The following is a 17,462-nucleotide window of genomic DNA, read 5'->3' on the forward strand; positions in this document are numbered from 1 at the left end:
GGAAAGATCCCATAAGGGCCAGAGGGATAGTACAATGGGTAGGGCATTTCCTTGCATGCTGCTGACTTCCGGTTCAATCCCCAGCATTACATTTGGTCCTCTGAGCTTGCCAGGAGTGAGTACAGAACTAGGAGTTACCTCTGAGTACCACTGGGTGTGGCATCCCCCCCCCAAAAAAAAAGGAAAAGAAAAGAAAAGAAAAAATATTCCTTTTGTTAGGATTAATTCCTGAGTGCAGAGCCAGGAGTATCCCCTGAGCAATACCAAAACAAAAAGTCAACAAAAAAACAAAAGATTCCTTTGTGGTGCAGGTTATGGGTGATAGTATAGTACAGTGGGTAGAGTAATTCCCTTATATGAAACCTGCCCAGGTTTGATCCTCAGCGTCCCACATGGTTCCTCAAACCCACCAGGAGCGACCTATGAACATAGAGCCAGGAATAAGCACTGAGCTCTGCTGGGTGTGCCCAAACCCCCCAAATAAATAAATTTATAAAAATAAAATGGAGACAGCTTTCCAGGGCCTGAAGGGCAGGTCACCAAGCATATGTGAGGCCCTGGGTTTGAACCTGACATAGCAGGTCCCATTAAAAGATAGTTTCCAGCATAGGATGTGAAAATGAAATAAGCTGATTCATGTATGTGACACAGGGTCTGGTAACGAGATGCTCAGCAGTTGTCTGCTAATACTGACCCCATTTTCCTTCTTTGTTTTTATGTTGGGAATTAGATTTAATCCTTTTCTGCAAGATTAAGTGAATCAATCCATAAAATTGCTTAGAACAGTGCCCAGAATGGAACATTCTACACATATGCAATGATGGGCCATACCTGGCTGGGCTCAGTGGACCTTAAGCATTGCCGGGGATGGAGCCATTGCTTACCATATGCAAGCCATGCATCTGTGCTCTCTCTCCGACCCCTGCGTGCAATTTTATTAAAAGATAAGGATAAGGAACTTGTCTTGCACATAGCCGACCTGGGTTCCATCCCTGGCCTCCCATATGGTTCCCAGAGCCAGAAGTAATCCTTGAGCACTGCAGGGTGTGACTAAATAATCAATCAAAGATGAGGAAGCTGAAGTTCTGAGAAGTCCATCTGATTCCAGCATCCTCTGTTATCAATATAGATAGGGGAGGCAAGGGGCTGGAGTAATAGCACAGCAGTAAGGCGCTTGCTTTGTATGCAGCCAGCCCTGGGCAGAACACATGGTTCTCTGAGCCTGTCAGGGGCAATTTCTGAGCACAGAGCTAGGAGTAACCCCTGAGCACTGCCTGGTGTGACCCAAAAACCAAAATAAATATATATAGGGAGGCAGGACCAGAGACATATAAGTTTTGGAGCTAAGGGACCTGCCCCAAATCAAAAGAAGGGCCAGAGTTGGGCCCGGAGAGATAGCACAGCGGCGTTTGCCTTGCAAGCAGCCGATCCAGGACCAAAGGTGGTTGGTTCAAATCCCGGTGTCCCATATGGTCCCCCGTGCCTGCCAGGAGCTATGTCTGAGCAGACAGCCAGGAGTAACCCCTGAGCACTGCCGGGTGTGACCCAAAAACCAAAAAAAAAAAAAAAAAAAAAAAAAAAGAAGGGCCAGAGTTATAGGACAGTGGGTAGGGTTATTGCTTTGCATAGGGCTGACCCGCTCCATCCCCAGCATCCCATCTGGTCTCCACACACCCCCAGCAGTGTCAGGAGTGATTCCTGAATGCAGAGCCAGGACTAAGCCCTGAGCACCACCTCTGGGTGTGGTCTCCCACGCCCCCCCCCCCAAAAGAAAGAATAAAAGCCTAACAGATTCTGTTCTGGCCCCCTCCAGGAGGAGATGAACGGCTGGCTAGAGGCCGTGGCCGCCTCTGTCGGGGAGCACGCCGAGATTGCCCGCTGGGGACAGACACTACCCACCACCTCTTCCACCGACGAGGGCAACCCCAAGAAGGAAGCTGGGGAGCGCCGGGCCAGCGGGCGTCGGAAGTGACCTCCGGTCCCCAAGACCTGCCTGGGCCCCTTGCGGGTCCTCTCCACACTGTGGGCACAAAGACACTTTCTTCCGCAGGGGCAGGAGCCCCTGAATGCACCAACCAACGCTGCGGCCGCGCCAGGACGAGCACTGGAGAGGAGGGGACTCCTCCCACACCCCCAAAAGTGGTGGTGGTGGTGGGGTAGCTGCCCCTATAGCCATATCTCGGCCCCTTCCTGCTCGCCACCCCACCCCCCCAGGTGCTGGGGCTCCATTATTTTTATGCAATAACTGAGCTGGGGGTCGGGGTAGGGGTGGGGTAGGGGCCAGTTGAGCCAAGCCCCCTCACCCCAGCTTCAGATCCTGCCCCAAGGAGCTGGGGGTGGTGGTAGGAGGGGGGAAATTCCTGCCCCCTTCCCCTCTCCGCTCTCGGGAATAGCAAGGGGGCGCTGGTGAGGTCCCCTGGACCATCCAGGGTGCTAGGGGGTGGGGAGGGGACGCCCCTTCTCGCCTTTACCTCACTTCCAAAGCTGCCTTGATCTCTTGTCTGGGAAGGGGGGGAGTCGAAGGGGCCCCAACCTCCCCACGCTCCGTCGCCTCAGAGCCATGCGGTTGATTGATCCCTGATCTAGTTTTATTTTTGCAAAACGTCGAACCCCCCTTTCGCCCCCAACCCGCATCAGCGAAGGCTTCTCTCGGGAGGGGCGTCCGAGCTCGAAGAAACTGTCCCCTCTTTGCTCCTCCAAACTCCAGCGGTAAAATGCCACTTGGGGAGGGGAGAGAGAGGGGCAGGGTCGCCCCCTCCCCGCCCCTGCATGCTTCTGGCTGGAGCACCTCCCTGGGGAGTAGGGGAACAGGGTTAGCGGGCAGCCCCCCCAGGCACACAGCGGCGAGGGGCGGTGTGGCCTACAATAAATCCTTTGGCTTTGACAGTCTTTCCCGCCTTGTTCGCATTTCATGGGCCTGCGCCTGGGAGGGAGGACAACATGGGCAACACCTTGGGGGAGGCGTCTAAATACGTGCACCCCCTTGCCCCATGAGGAAGCACCCAGATGCCACGCCTTAAAACGACTCCGGAAGGATGGGGAAATAATATTGTCGCGATTTCCCCCCAGAGCAGCAGTTAGGTCCGCCCCGTCCAGGACAGGACAGGACAGGAAAGGAAAGGCGGGTCCCTTTAAAGAGGCGGGGGGGAGGGCTCGGGTTGACGGATTGGCGCTTCGTCCAATGGTCAGCAGCGGTGGGGCCCTGAGAACCAATCAGAACGCGGCGAGGGCGGGACCTCGTGACACACCCGGAAGCGGGCGCAGACCAGGCCGGCCGGCTCGCCCAGGCAAGGGCCATGGCCGCGGCTCTGCCGGCCGCCGAGGGACTCCCAGGACGGGGCCCTCCCGGGGAAGTGATTCACTTGAACGTGGGAGGCAAGAGGTGAGTGCGGGAGGGTCTCCAGGTCCCCCCATCCCCTCCGGAGAGGGAAAGCCCCCGAAAGGAGCCTGCCCATCAGTGATGGCTCCACCCTCTGCTCCTGGACCGGCTCCGGGGAGAACAATTGACAGCCCGGGCGTCGCCGGAGGAGGTTGCATCCCTCGTCCTGCATCCTTGCACCCCCTTACTCTCCCGCTCAGGTTCAGCACCTCTCGCCAGACTCTCACCTGGATCCCAGACTCCTTCTTCTCCAGGTGACCCCCAAAGCTTGTTTCGGGAGGGCCTGGGGGAGGTCTGGGAAAGACCTGAGCCAACAGACAAACACCTGCTTGCATACACGTGCAAACACCCCTGACACCAAGTTCCACCTGTCCCCCACAGTCTGCTGAGCGGGCGCATCTCCACACTGAAAGACGAGACAGGAGCTGTGAGTAGATCCAGAACAGTAAAAGGGGTGGCCTGCCCTTTGGAGGAACAGGATTCCCCTCTAGGCCATTGAGCCCCACTTTTTTGCCCACACTCCCCCTCTGCAGATCTTCATCGACAGGGATCCCACCGTCTTCGCTCCCATCCTCAACTTCCTGCGCACCAAAGAGTTGGATCCCAGGTGGGCATGGAGGAAAAGGGAGCGTCTTCCTCTTGTCTTCAAGAGGAATTTCTTCTTCCACCTCCACTTCGCTATGCAACCCCCCCCCCATGTTCAGTTATATTTTCTTTTAGAACCTTGATCATGTTTAACTTTTGAGGTCTATGTGGCCAGAGAGATAGTAAGTGGGTAGGGTGCTTCCTTGCATACAACAGATCCATGGCATCCCATATAGTCCCCCAAACAATGATAGGTGTAACTCGTAAGCATCGCTGGATGTAGTCCCTCAAATTAAGAAATGAACTAAAATCACTTCTGTGGCCCAGAATTCCCTGCCCACACGAATTCATAACCCACACCATTGCTCCTTAGAATATTGACCCATCAAGGTAACCAGATTTGGGGGCCAGAGTGATAGCACAGCGGTGGGGTGTTTACCTTGCACGCGGCAGACTCAGGACAGTCCTGGGTTTGATTCCCAGCATCCCAGTGGTCCTCCGAGCCTGCTAGGAGAGATTTCTGAGTGCAGAGCCAGGAGTAACCCCTGCATACTGCTGGGTGTGGGCCCTCCCCCTCCAAAAAAAAGATGTACAGATTTGCAAAGATTCTCCCTAGAATTTGCTCCTGAGCTCATTCCCCAAAGCCTTACCCCCAGTCAATTCCACTACCCAGGGGTGTCCACGGTTCCAGCCTCCTCCATGAAGCCCAGTTCTATGGGCTCACTCCGTTGGGTAAGTGGGGGGTCCCACTATCATTTCTCATCGTTACTTGGAAAGCCTGTTGCACTCTGTCTTTCCCTTCTCTCCTGAAAGAAGATTGGGTTAGTGTGGAAAACGCTAGATTTGCTTCTGGGTCTAAAGGGGTGGGGGAAGAGAAAAATATGGGGGTGGGGAGGAGGATTTCTACAGGAATGCCCCCACCAGCACCCCAGCCTCCTCCAAGTCCTTCTGCCATAGTTCGTCGTCTGCAGCTTCGAGAGGAGTTGGATCGATCTTCTTGTGGAAACGTCCTCTTCAATGGTTACCTGCCTCCCCCAGGTGGGCGCCACACTAAGGGATGAAGGAGAGTGATGGGAGTTGTAGTCCTGTAAGGATGCAGCCCCAATCCTGGGGAGGGAATTAAACTTGAGGCCCTGGCCAGTCAGCTCCCTGGAGGTGCTGAAGCTGCCCCAGAGCCTAGCGGGAGTTGGAGTTCAGGTTAGGTTTCCCTGGGGAGAGACAAGAAGAAAGGAGTCCATAGTATTTATGCAGACAGGTTAAAAGGAACAATCCGGTGAGGTGGTGCTAAAGGTAAAGTGTCTGTCTTGCAAGCACTAGCCAAGGAAGGACTATGGTTTGATCCCCTACGGTTTGATCCCCCGGCGTCCCTTATGGTCCCCCCAAGCCAGGGGCAATTTCTGAGCGCTTAGCCAGGAGTAACCCCTGAGCATCAAACGGGTGTGCCCAAAAAACAAAACAAAACAAAACAAAACAAAAAAAGAAAGAGTAAAAGGAACAAAAGGCTGGAGAGATAATACAGTGGGTAGGATGTTTGCCTGGCACCAGCCTGAGCCAGGCTCAATCTTCAGCACCCCATATGATCCCCTGATCCCTCCTAGGAAGGACTCCTGAGCACAGAGTCAGGAGTTAAACCCTAACTGCTGCCTGGCCTCAAAACCAAAAAATAAAGGGAATGAAAAAAGGAATGGAAAGAGCAAATTCAATAAGTTTATTTTTCTAACCACAATCAATCCCTACTGCCTTTGTGAATTTTGTCAAAAACAAAGACCTATGTTGTTTTCTTTCCTTTTTTTTTCAATACTCCCCCTTTGTTTTGATGTCCTAAGGTTCATAGGGGATGATGCGGGGAATAAGGCATGCTGCCTCATGCATGCCAGATAGGCCTTCCACCACCGTGCCACATCCCAATACTTTTCTTAGTCTTGTCTAATTTAAAAAGGATAATTTTTAGGACCAGAGCAATAGTAGAGTGGTTAGTGCATATGCCTGGCATTCGGCTAACCCAGTTTAGATCCCTGGAATCCCATATGGTTCCATGAGCCCACCAGGCGTGATCCCTGAACTCAGAGCTAAGAGTAAGCCCTGAGCATACCAGGTGTGACCCAAAACCAAAACTAATTTAAAAGATCACTTTTAGGGTCCAAAGCAATAGTGCAGCAGTAAGTAGGACTTTTGCCTTGCATGTGGCTGACCCAGGACAGATCTTGGTTTAATCTTCAGTGTCCTATATGGTCCCCCAAGCCAGGAGTGATTTCTGAACACATATCCAGGAGTAACCCCTGAGTGTCACCAGGTGTGGCCCCCCAAAAACAAAGATCTTTTTTTTTTTTTTTGGTTTTTGGGCCACACCTGGCAGTGCTCTGGGGTTACTCCTGGCTGTCTGCTCAGAAATAGCTCCTGGCAGGCACGGGGGACCATATGGGACACCGGGATTCAAACCAACCACCTTTGGTCCTGGATCGGCTGCTTTCAAGGCAAACACTGCTGTGCTATCTCTCCGGGCCCACAAAGATCATTTTGAGGGCCAGAATAATAGTACAGCAAGCAGGGTGTTGCCCCAGAACCCCACCAAGAGTGACCTATGAGCTCAGAGCCAGAAGTAAGCCCTGAGCATGACTGGTGAGGCTCTTTTTTAGAGCTGGGGTTAAGCTTCTTTCTTTGCAATGCAGCCTACCCCGGAATGAGCCCAGGACCATAAGTACCCCTGAGCATGGCCAGATAGGGCCCAAAGCCACTCCACAACCAAAGGGAAGAAATGATCATTTTAAATAGAAGCATCGGGGACAGAGCGATAGCACATTGGTAGGGCATTTGCCTTGCATGCGGCTGACCCAGGAAAAACCTGGGTTTAATTCTTGGCATCCCATATGGTCCCCTGAGCCTGCCAGGAGCAACTTCTGAGCGCAGAGCCAGAAGTAACCTCTGAGTGCTGATGGGTGTAGCCCCAAAACATAAATAGATAGAAGCATTAATACTGTAAATATAAAGTTACCTTAAATATAAATCCTGGGGCCGGGCGGTGGCGCTAAAGGTAAGGTGCCTGCCTTGCCAGCGCTAGCCTTGAACGGACCGCGGTTCGATCCCCCGGTGTCCCATATGGTCCCCCAAGCCAGGAGCAACTTCTGAGTGCATAGCCAGGAGTAACCCCTGAGCGTTACCGGGTGTGGCCCAAAAACCAAAAAAAGAATTAAAAAAAAAAAAAATATATATATATATATATAAATCCTTACACAACTTCTCAGACTTCAGCAAAATGCTGTTGCTTACCCTGGGCATAGACTTAGTCTTTTTTTCCCCCTCTGGTTTTGGGGCCATACCCAGTGGGATTCTGGGATTTCACGAGCCTTGTGTCAGGGGTCCATGCAGTGTCCGTGATTGAATCTAGGCCCCTGGCATGCAGAGCATATGCTCCAGCCTCTGAGCCACCTCCCCAGGCTCCATGGACTTCTCTTAAGAGATCATTGACTGGGCCCAGAGAGATAGCACAGCGGTGTTTGCCTTGCAAGCAGCCGATCCAGGACCAAAGGTGGTTGGTTCGAATCCCGGTGTCCCATATGGTCCCCCGTGCCTGCCAGGAGCTGTTTCTGAGCAGACAGCCAGGAGTAACCCCTGAGCATCGCCGGGTGTGGCCCAAAAACCAAAAAAAAAAAAAAAAAAAAAAAGAGATCATTGACTAAGGGCCAGAGAGATAGCAAACGAGGTAGGGCATTTGCCTTGCATATGGCCAATCCAAGACAGACAGTGGTTCAATTCCCAGCATCCCATTATGGTCTTCCAAGCCTGCCAGCAACGATTTCTGAGCGTAGAACCAGGAGTAACCCCTGAGTGCCACCGGTGTAACCCCAAAATAAAAAATATATTATTGTTTGAGTGACAGCCCAGCGGGGAGGGCATTTGCCTTTCATGCTGCCATCCCCAGGTTCAATCCGCGGCAGCCCATATGGTCCCCTGAGCATAACCAGGAATAATTCTTGAGTGTAGAGCCAGGTGTAACCCCTGAGCACCGCTGGGGTTAGCCCCAAAACATAACAAAACAAAAAGATCGGCAAATCTCAAAGAAGCGTTGTTGTAACAAGCAGCCTGAATTTGCCTGCATGAGGGTCTCAGACTCAGAAAGGAATAACACTGACTTGAGTGTGTGGGGTCCACCCCACCTCAGATGCAGGCTGGGAGGGGAGTTGGGATGGGCCAGAGATTTGGGTAGTTTTTTGGATTTGGGGGGGGGGGGGCGCTTGCATACCCGGCAGTGCTCAGGTTTTCCTCCTGACTCTATATTCAAGGTTCATTCCAACAGGCTCTGGGGACCAAATGGAGTGCCAGGGCCAGGGGCATGAAGGCAGCCACCCTCCCCTCCCCGCTATGCCATCACTGATGCCATTTTGAAACTCAGACTCCCCGTCTACTATTGCATGTTAGAATGATACCGATCCTGCTTCTGCCCCTTCTCCCCACTTCAGTGTTTCCAGTGAAGCGGCGGAACCGGCACAGCCTGGTGGGACCTCAGCAGCCCGGGGGCCGCCCCGCCCCAGTCCGACGAAGCAACACGATGCCCCCCAACCTGGGACACGCGGGGCTACTGGGCCGCATGCTGGACGACAGGGTCCCGCCCGTCCCTTCAGGTAGGCCCGACTCACTGGACAGTGGGGTGGCCAGCGGAACCCCAGCGCCCTGCCCTGATCCCCGCACCCCTGCTTTATCCCGCAGGGCTGCCTGAGGAGCCAGGGATGGTGCGGTTGGTGTGTGGCCACCACAACTGGATTGCCGTGGCCTACAGCCAGTTTCTCGTCTGCTATAGGTGGGCAGGTTTCGGGTTGCAGGAGGCTTGGTCCCCCTGTTCCCTGGAGAGCTTTGCAGTGAGGGTGGATGGTTTCTCTTGCTCCCACAGGCTGAAGGAGGCCTCTGGCTGGCAGCTGGTCTTTTCCAGCCCACGCCTGGACTGGCCCATCGAACGCCTGGCGCTGGGCGAGCAGAACAAGATGGTAGCGGTGGCCACTGGTGGGGAAATCCTGCTGTGGGCACTGCAGGCCGAAGGCGGTGGCTCCGAGATAGGTACTGCACAGTCGTGTTCTAGAACCTTCTACCCTTCTCGAGCCTAGAGTTCGAGCACAGCCCAGAAGGCATTTTCCTTGCATGACCTGACCAGGTTCCATCCCCAGCATCCCACATGTATGTCCTCTGAACCTGCATGGAGTGATATCTGAGCACAGAGAGCCAGGAGTAACTTCTGAGCACTGTCTGGTGTGGTCTCAAACCAAAAAACACAAAAAAATATTCTCAATGGAGCCGGAGAGATAACACAGCGGTAGGGTACGGCATTTGCCTTGCAAGCAGACAACCCAGGACCAATGGTGGTTCTAATCTGGCATCTCATATGGTCCTCCATGCCTGCCAGGAGTGATTTCTGAGCAGAAAACCAGGAGTAACCCCTGAGGTCCGCTGGGTATGGCCAAAAACCAAAAAAAAAAAAAATTTCTCAAGCCTGCTCAAAGAACCCATCTAGTGGAATTTCCCCCCTAAAATAGTTTTATGTGGGAGACTGGGGAGATAGAGCAGCAAGCTAAACATTTGTGTTGCATGCAGCTGACCCGGGTTCAATCCCCTGCATCCCATATGGTCCTCTGAGCCCCACTAGGAGTGGTTCCTGAGCGCACAGCCAGGAGTAAGCCCTGAGCACCTAGGCTTGGCCCAAAGTAAATAAAATCACTCTTTAGCCTCCCCCACTCTGATGTGGGGTGGGGTGGGCTTGCTGACTATCTCCTGCCCCCCTGCAGGAGTGTTTCATCTGGGGGTGCCCGTGGAGGCCTTGTTCTTCGTGGGGAACCAGCTCATCGCCACCAGCCACACCGGGCGCATCGGAGTGTGGAATGCGGTCACCAAACACTGGCAGGTAAGTGTTATGTGCTGGCTAGTGGGACACCCCTTCCCTCACTCACACTGGCACCCCATATTGTCACCCAAGTCTCCAGGAAAGGGGTGTTCCTTCCCACCTTCACCTCTCCCTGGAAAGAACCCAACCGTGGGCCAGAGCTTGAGGATGATCAGGGAGACCTTCCTGGAAGGGAGGATCAGAACTCAACTGACCAGAAGGCTGGGTGGGTTTGAGAACAAGGAGTGAGATCTCCAAACACTGGAGGAGGCTGACGGGGTGGGAACCCGGAAAGGGGCCACACATCCCCCTTGCACCCACCAAGGCATGTCCACTGTACTAGAAAAGGATTTAAATGCATGGCCTGGGGAGAGGAGAAAGAAACAGGGTGGGGGAGCAGGACTGAGTAGCCAGTCAGGGCAGCTTGTAGAGGGGCTACCAAGGCCCCAGTCATGTCAAGTCTCAGGTTGGGGATGCCAAGAGATCTATCAAGCCACATTCAGAATGTTTGTTTGGAGTCAAAGCAATAGCACAGTGGGAGGGTGTTTGCCTTGCACACTTTCAACCCAGGTTTGGTCCCCTGCATCCTATATCCCCTAGAGCCTTCCAGGAGTGATTTTTTTTTAAATCTTCAATGACTTTAATTTCCATTTTCTTACATACTGGAGGTGTGAAGGGAAATAAGTGACAGAATTAGCGAATTAAGCATCAGACGAAAACTACACTCCAGTCTAAAGTATCACATAAGTTTAATTATTTTTAGCAGCAAAAGGTGATATCATTAATTTAAGGCTTTTACTAACCAGGAGCGAATTCTGAGCACAGAGCTAGGAGTAACCTCTGAGTGCTGCCAGGTATGGCCCAAAAGAAAAAAAAATGTTTTGTTTGAGTTTGGGGGCCATACCTGGCAGGGCTCAGAGATGCTGGGGATTGAACCCAGGTCCAACATATACAAAGCAAGCCCCTCCCCACTATACTGTCACTTCAGACCTGGAACTATCTTAAATCATTTATTGTTACTGGGTTTGGGGGCCCCAGATTTGGGGACTGTTCCTGGCTCTGTGCTCAGGAGTGACCCCTGGCGGTGCTCTGGGGAGCCACACGTGTGGAATTCCAAATGGGGATCAGGCAATAAAGTACCTGGAAGGAACGAACACCCAGACCCTCCTGACACAGGGCCAGCGCCCTCCCCGCTACTGTCCTCCCCACTAAGACTCTTTACAGAGTCAGTTTCCCGAGCGTGGGGGCCTGGGGGTGCTGCAGGCTGGCTCCCAGGTGGGTTCTGGGGTGCAGAGGAGGAACCATCTTGTCCTGCCACCCCAGGTGCAGGAGGTCCAGCCCATCACCAGCTATGACGCCGCTGGCTCCTTTCTCCTCCTTGGCTGTAATAACGGCTCCATCTACTACGTGGGTGAGCTCTGCCCGCCCTGCACAGCTACCCGGGACCTGGAAGGATGCCCCCCTGCCGGCCGGGACAAACCACTTCCCCCCTCTACACCCACCCAGACGTGCAGAAGTTCCCCCTGCGTATGAAGGACAATGACCTCCTGGTCAGCGAGCTCTACCGGGACCCAGCCGAGGACGGGGTCACGGCCCTCAGCGTCTACCTCACCCCCAAGACCAGTAAGCTATGTCCCTGCACCTCCCTTCTGCCCCAACAGCCTGTCCCCGTCCCCCTGAGACTGCCTGTGGGATGAGTGAGGAGAAAGAACAGGAGTGCTCTCATAATCATTCCACAAACTCTTGTGGAGATGTGGATGTCACCCCCAGAGTTTCACTTTGTGTTTTGTTTTGTTTTTTTCCATCTCTGCCACTCGGGTAGGAAGCTGGTACCTTCATCCAGCAAAGAGTTTGCAGGAGTCTTTTTTGTTTCTGTTTGGGAACCAGTGATGTTTAGGGCTTACTCCTAGCTCTGCACTCAGGAATAGCTTATGGAGGGACTCGGGTGCTTGGGATCGAGCCCTGGGTGGCCTTGTGCAATGCAATTGTAACTTCATGTCTGTGCTATCACTCCAGGCCCAAACCTCTTTCTTCTCGTTTTTTTGTTTTGTTTCGTTTTTTTTTTTTTTTTTGGTGGGGGGGGGGGAGGTCACACCCAGGTTACTCCTGGCTCTGCACTCAGAAGTTGCTCCTGGCAGGCTCAGGGACCATATGGGATGCTGGGATTTGAACCTCTGTCCTTCCTGTGTTGGCCCTGTGAAAGTCAAAGGCCTTTCCGCTGTGCTATCACTTCAGCCCCTCTTTTCTTTTTTTTTTGGTTTTTGGGCCACACCCGGTGACGCTCAAGGGTTACTCCTGGCTATGCGCTCAGAAGTTGCTCCTGGCTTGGGGGACCATATGGGACGCCAGGGGATCAAACCGAGGTCCATCCTAGGCTAGCGCAGGCAAGGCAGGCACCTTACCTCTAGCGCCACCGCCCGGCCCCATCTCTTTCTTCTTCTTAAGGGAATTTGAAAAATGTTTTTGTTATTATAATGTTGTTCCATTTATCCTAATTTGTTTTGTTTTGTAAAGGGACCACACCCAACTATGCTCTGGGCTTACTTCTGATTCTGTGTTTGTTGTTTTTTTTTAATTTGTTTGTTTTGGGTCACACCCAGCTATGCTCAGGGCGGCTCTGCACTCAGAAATTATGCCTGGTAGTGTTCAGGAATATATGGGGTGCCAGGGATCAAATCCATGTTGGCCATGTGCAAAGCAGAAGCCCTCCCTGTTGGACTATATCTCCCCAGCCCTTTACTCCTGACTCTGCTCAGGGATTACTCCTAAAAGTGCTTGGAGGACTGAACCTAGGTTGGCCAAGTGTTGTGTCCTGTTTACTTCTTTGTTGGTTATTTGTGTATCCTCAAAGAGCTCCCAGAATGAGAAATTGATTCCCATCCCCTTATCCCCTTGTGGGGGGGAGATCTTGGTAATATTTATCCACAGCAAATAATCCACACAGACAGGAGGGTAAAGGGGTAAAAAGTTCTTTGTCAGCCTACTACCAGCTCCAAAAAACACCTGGAGCCAGCCAGTCAACTCTGCCAAAAGACCCTGAACACCTCGCTCCCAAACTATTTATTCAGCTCTCAATAGCGACCCCACCTGGAAGGTCAAGGTGGGACAACAGGCAAAGAATAATCTTATGGAAATGTTTTCATACACAACAGCCAAGTACAAGGCAAGCACTCTACCTTCTGTCCTGTCTTTCTAGTACTTTGTTTACTTATTTTTGGTTTATGGGCCACACCTAGCAGTTGTCAGGGGGACTATATGGGATGCTGGAGATTGAACCCAGGTTGGTTTTCATGCAAGGCCAGCACTCCAGTCTTTGGGGTTTTCTTTAAAGTTAAAGTTTTCTGGGGCCAGAGCGATAGCACACACAGTACGACGTTTGCCTTGTACACGAACCTGGGGTGCAGAGGAGGAACCATCTTGGACCCGGGTTCTATCCCCGGCATCCCATATAGTCCCCCTGAACATCCCCTGAGCCTGAGAAGAGTGATTTCTAACTGCAAAGCCAGGAATAACCCTTGATCACCTCTGGGTGCAGCCCAACCACCACCACCACCACCACCCCCCAAAAAATTAAGGCTTTCTAAAAGTTTGCTTTCTACCTTGGGATCTCTTTGGTAGAGAGGCCTTCCACTGATGTCCAGGGCATTTGTGGTACCAAGACCAAACTGAGACAGGCATTTCCTCCAACCATCAAACTCCCTGCCTAACTCCCTGACTGCTCCCATTTTGGGGGGCTGAAGGGTTTGAGTCATACCGTGTAGTGCTCAGTGTCCCTCCTAACAGTGCCCTGTCACCCTCTCCCTAGCCCGTCTAGGCTATTTTCCATCAGTGCCTGGAGGTCTGTCTCTCTGTGACCCTGTCCTCTTCTCTCCGCTGCCCCTCACTAGGTGACAGTGGGAACTGGATCGAGATCGCCTATGGCACCAGCTCGGGGGCCGTGCGGGTCATCGTGCAGCACCCCGAGACAGTGGGCTCAGGCCCACAGCTCTTCCAGACCTTTACAGTACACCGCAGCCCTGTCATCAAGATCATGCTGTCAGAGAAGCACCTCGTCTCAGGTGGGCCGGCTACTCAGACCCAGGGCCATCTTCCTGGGCAGTCACTGGGGCAGTCGAGAGGGCAGTAAGGGGACCGGCAGAGAGTCAGGCACCAGCTGGACCTGCACAGAGGCCTAGTGACCAGCAGGGCCACAGTTCTACCCTTGGGGACAGAACTGTGAATTTTTGCAACCAGAAATGAGTTGCAGGCAGGGATAAGAGCTCTGGAGGGGCCTGAGAGATAGCACAGTGGGTAGGGTGTTTGCCTTGCATGAGGCTGACCCAGGTTTGATTCTAGCATCTCATAAGGCCCCCTCAAGCACCACCAGGAGTGAATTTCTGAGTGCAGAGCCAGGAGGAACCGCTGAGTATCGCTGGGTGTAGCCCAAAGTTAATTTAAAAAATATTTTTTTTTTGTTTTTTTGTTTTCTGGGCCACTCCTGGCAATGCTCAGGGGTTACTTCTGCCTCTGTGCTCAGAAATTGCTCTGGCAGGCCCGGGGCACCATATGGGATACCGGGATTTGAACCACCATACATCCTAGATTAGATGTTGCTAGGCAAACACCCTACCACTGTGCTATCTCTCCAGCCCCTAAAAAAAATTTTTTTAATTAAAAAGAGCTATAGAGGGGCCGGGAAGGTGGCGCTGGAGATAAGGTGTCTGCCTTGTAAGCGCTACCAAGGAACGGACCGCGGTTCGATCGCCCGGCGTCCCATATGGTCCCCCCAAGCCAGGGGCGATTTCTGAGCACATAGCCAGAAGTAACCCCTGAGCATCAAACGGGTGTGGCCCAAAAACCAAAAAAAAAAAAAAAAAAAAGAGCTATAGAGAAAAAGTGGAATAGGGGTATGAGCAGTCCTAAAAATCAAGAGGAGCAGCAGAGCTGCTCTATGGTGGTGGGGTTCCCCAAGGGGGTACAGAGCTTGGGAAGCTGAGATAGGAGCATCCGGGAGAGGAAGCAATGCGTGTGTGTGTGTGTGTGTGTGTGTGTGTGTGTGTGTGTGTGTGTGTGATTGACTGACTCAGGACTCCTGGGGCCCAGTGGGGGGGTGCATAAAGGCAGGAGGAAGTCAGGAGGAAGCCACAGTGATGTCCCAGCTAGAGACAGGGATTGGGAGGGATAGTGGTTAGTGTCAGGGAGATCAGGCCTGGGCATGTGGGAGCAACAGGATTGGGAGAGGTGACATCTCCTTGGAAAGGGGTGCCTGAGTCACAGTGGGCCCTGAACATGCTGTCCTCTCGCCACCCCCAGTCTGTGCCGACAACAACCATGTGCGCACATGGTCAGTGACACGCTTCCGGGGGACCATCTCCACGCAGCCCGGCTCCACCCCACTGGCCTCCTTCAAGATCCTGGCACTGGAGTCGGCCGATGGCCAGGGCGGCTGCAGCGCCGGCAACGACATCGGTGCCTCTGCTTATCTGGGGAGCACATTACATTCTGAAGCCCCCTTTGCGACCCATGGACACCCCAGCACAGCCACCTCCCACATATCTTGAGGGGCCTAACCCACCCATCCTTTCTTGTTCCTGTCCCGTCCTCCTGTCCTCTCTGACCTGGGCAAGGGTGTGTCATGGGGAATGGGACAGATGGGGGTCCCAGGACCAGCTGGTCCTGACTCAGTCTCCACCTACTTGGCCAGGCCCATACGGGGAGCGGGACGAGCAGCAAGTTTTCATCCAGAAAGTGGTGCCCAACGCCAGCCAGCTTTTCGTCCGACTCTCCTCCACCGGGCAGCGGTAAGGCACGGGGTGCTGTGAGGATGGAGCCATGCAGGCCAAGTGATCGGAGCCTGAATGGGCATGCACAGTGCTGGAATGGGGTGTAGGCAGAGGGATCAGTGCTGGGATGGGGACGCAGGAAGAGGCGGTGCTTAGTCCTGGTGGGAAGGGACCTGCAGGGCTTCCTGCAAGAGGAGACCCTGAGCTAAAGCCCTGAGGCCACAGAAGGGGAGCAGGAGGCTACGCTGTGTCTGTCTGAGGCCTGCACTATTGCTTTGGCTCCCAAGGGAAATAGAGACAGGAGGGAGGGGAAAGACCCTGCCCAGTAGAGGAGGAGCCTGTGTCTACCCCAAAGTGCGTGGGCCTCTGGGGGCTGCAGCTTGGTGAGAGCCAGGAGGACCCCCGTGAGGGTCTTGGGGAGCCCTGACCACGGATAGGCGTGGGTAGAGGCGAGTTGGTTGGTGGTGGACAGAGGCATGCTCAAGCCCAGGGTACAGTTCTCTACTGGGCAGGAAGGGGGCACGCAGCTCTGGGCTCGGGCCACGGGCTGGGGTGCAGGGCCAGTGGACACTGCTCCTTAGGGTCTGCTCCGTGCGCTCCGTGGACGGCTCGGCCACCACCGCCTTCACCGTGCTGGAGTGTGAGGCCTCCCGCCGCCTGGGCTCCCGGCCGCGCCGCTACCTGCTCACCGGCCAGGCCAATGGTAGCCTGGCCATGTGGGACCTGACCACCGCCATGGATGGGCTGGGCCAGGCCCCAGGTACCACTGCCCGGCTGGGCTCCCAGCCCTCCCCACACCCCCCCACCGGTGCATCCCTCCCATGTCCAGACACACAAGCCCAGCATGTGCCCTGTGACCCCTGACCTTGCTTCTTGGTCACCCCCAGTCGGCGGCCTGACAGAGCAGGAGCTGATGGAGCAGCTCGAACAGTGCGAGCTCACCCCGCTGGCTTCCTCCCGGGGCTCCTTCCCCAGCCCCTCGCCCCACGCCTCCCTCACCAGGTAGGTATGGTCCCAGCGCCCCATGTGTGCAGTGAGGGAAGGGAAGAGCAGGGGATACCCCCTTACTAACTCACCCCCTTGTCCCTCCAGTCTCCACTCAGCCTCCAGCAACCCCTCCCTGTGCGTGCGCCGAGGGAGCCCCAGTCCTCCCCAGGCTGAGCCCCGAAGAGGAGGCTCAGGCAGCTTCGTGGAACGTTGCCAGGAGCTGGTGCGGAGCGGGCCTGAGCCCCGAAGGCCACCCACACCCACTCCCTGGCCCCCCGCGGCTCTCGGAGCACCCACTGTACCCCCCAAGGTGAAACTCAATGAAACGTCCTTCTGAACACGGCCAGCAGTGCCTCTAGACACCCAGATCCTGGGCCTCAGGAGCCTCCCCACTTCCTGGCAGAGCTCTGGGTTCAGGGCCAGGGCCTCCACGAAGTGGTCATTGTTACTAAACCCTCACGCTCCCCCTTTTCTACAGCCAAAGTCCTCCCTACACCTAATAAAGTTCTCACTGCCATCCCCTGATGTGTGCTTTCAGGGCCCAGGGATCTCCAGAGACAAGGCAGGAGATTGTGGGGTCCACAGCTCCCCAGCCATAGATTTAGGAATATCTGCCCCTTGGGGTTTAAGCAAAGAATGGGGGTGTATGGCTTCAGGCATGGCTGTATCCAGGCTCTGTGAGTTGGCACAGTCAAGCAGGATATCCCCTATGTGGGCAACAAGTTCCAGGTGTCCCCGCTCTGCAACTTTTTCCAGATCACTTCAATCTGGATCCACCTGTACCTCAGTGTGCTTCACTCTGGGTTCACCAGCTCTTTGACTTGGGGTATCATTTCTTTCCTCCCAACACTGCTCTCCACTCCAGCATCTCCCATATCCCTGC

General features: G+C 54.1%; 2 protein-coding genes across 5 annotated transcripts in view; both read left to right on the forward strand.

Annotated features, from left to right (window-relative positions):
- SPTBN4 (spectrin beta, non-erythrocytic 4) overlaps positions 1-2,889 on the forward strand; it is a 95,535-nt gene extending 92,646 nt beyond the window's left edge. For all 3 annotated transcript variants that reach the window (XM_049787129.1, XM_049787131.1, XM_049787130.1), the window contains one exon: positions 1,814-2,889. In XM_049787129.1, the coding sequence (XP_049643086.1) occupies positions 1,814-1,972 (159 nt within the window). In that variant the 3' untranslated portion in view covers positions 1,973-2,889. The remainder of the gene's footprint in view (positions 1-1,813) is intronic.
- A 377-nt stretch (positions 2,890-3,266) lies between these two features.
- Positions 3,267-17,096, forward strand: SHKBP1 (SH3KBP1 binding protein 1). Of its 2 annotated transcripts, XM_049787156.1 has the most exons (18): positions 3,267-3,382; positions 3,580-3,633; positions 3,761-3,806; positions 3,913-3,986; positions 4,638-4,696; positions 4,922-5,002; positions 8,422-8,583; positions 8,669-8,759; positions 8,850-9,013; positions 9,736-9,851; positions 11,154-11,241; positions 11,337-11,453; positions 13,718-13,888; positions 15,123-15,278; positions 15,514-15,610; positions 16,174-16,352; positions 16,480-16,594; positions 16,685-17,096. In XM_049787156.1, the coding sequence occupies exons 1-18, from the start codon at positions 3,297-3,299 to the stop codon at positions 16,914-16,916; spliced, it is 2,088 nt and encodes a 695-aa protein (XP_049643113.1). In that variant the 5' UTR covers positions 3,267-3,296; the 3' UTR covers positions 16,917-17,096. The 2 variants fall into 2 exon arrangements, with proteins under 2 accessions (XP_049643113.1, XP_049643112.1); XM_049787155.1 differs by lacking the exon at positions 3,267-3,382 and having other exon boundaries at positions 3,453-3,633.
- The last annotated feature ends 366 nt before the right edge of the window (positions 17,097-17,462 follow it).

This window comes from Suncus etruscus, chromosome 14, assembly GCF_024139225.1.
Source record: "Suncus etruscus isolate mSunEtr1 chromosome 14, mSunEtr1.pri.cur, whole genome shotgun sequence".
Taxonomy (NCBI): domain Eukaryota; kingdom Metazoa; phylum Chordata; class Mammalia; order Eulipotyphla; family Soricidae; genus Suncus; species Suncus etruscus.

What these genes read in the sequence shown, in the direction of transcription:
- SHKBP1 (XM_049787155.1), top strand. Translation starts at nt 3,461, where the DNA reads ATGGCTCCACCCTCTGCTCCTGGACCGGCTCCGGGGAGAACAATTGAC. An exon ending in CGGCTCCATCTACTACGTGG is followed by an intron (nt 11,242 to 11,336) that starts GTGAGCTCTGCC and finishes ACACCCACCCAG; the next exon opens with ACGTGCAGAAGTTCCCCCTG. An exon ending in TGGGCTGGGCCAGGCCCCAG is followed by an intron (nt 16,353 to 16,479) that starts GTACCACTGCCC and finishes GGTCACCCCCAG; the next exon opens with TCGGCGGCCTGACAGAGCAG.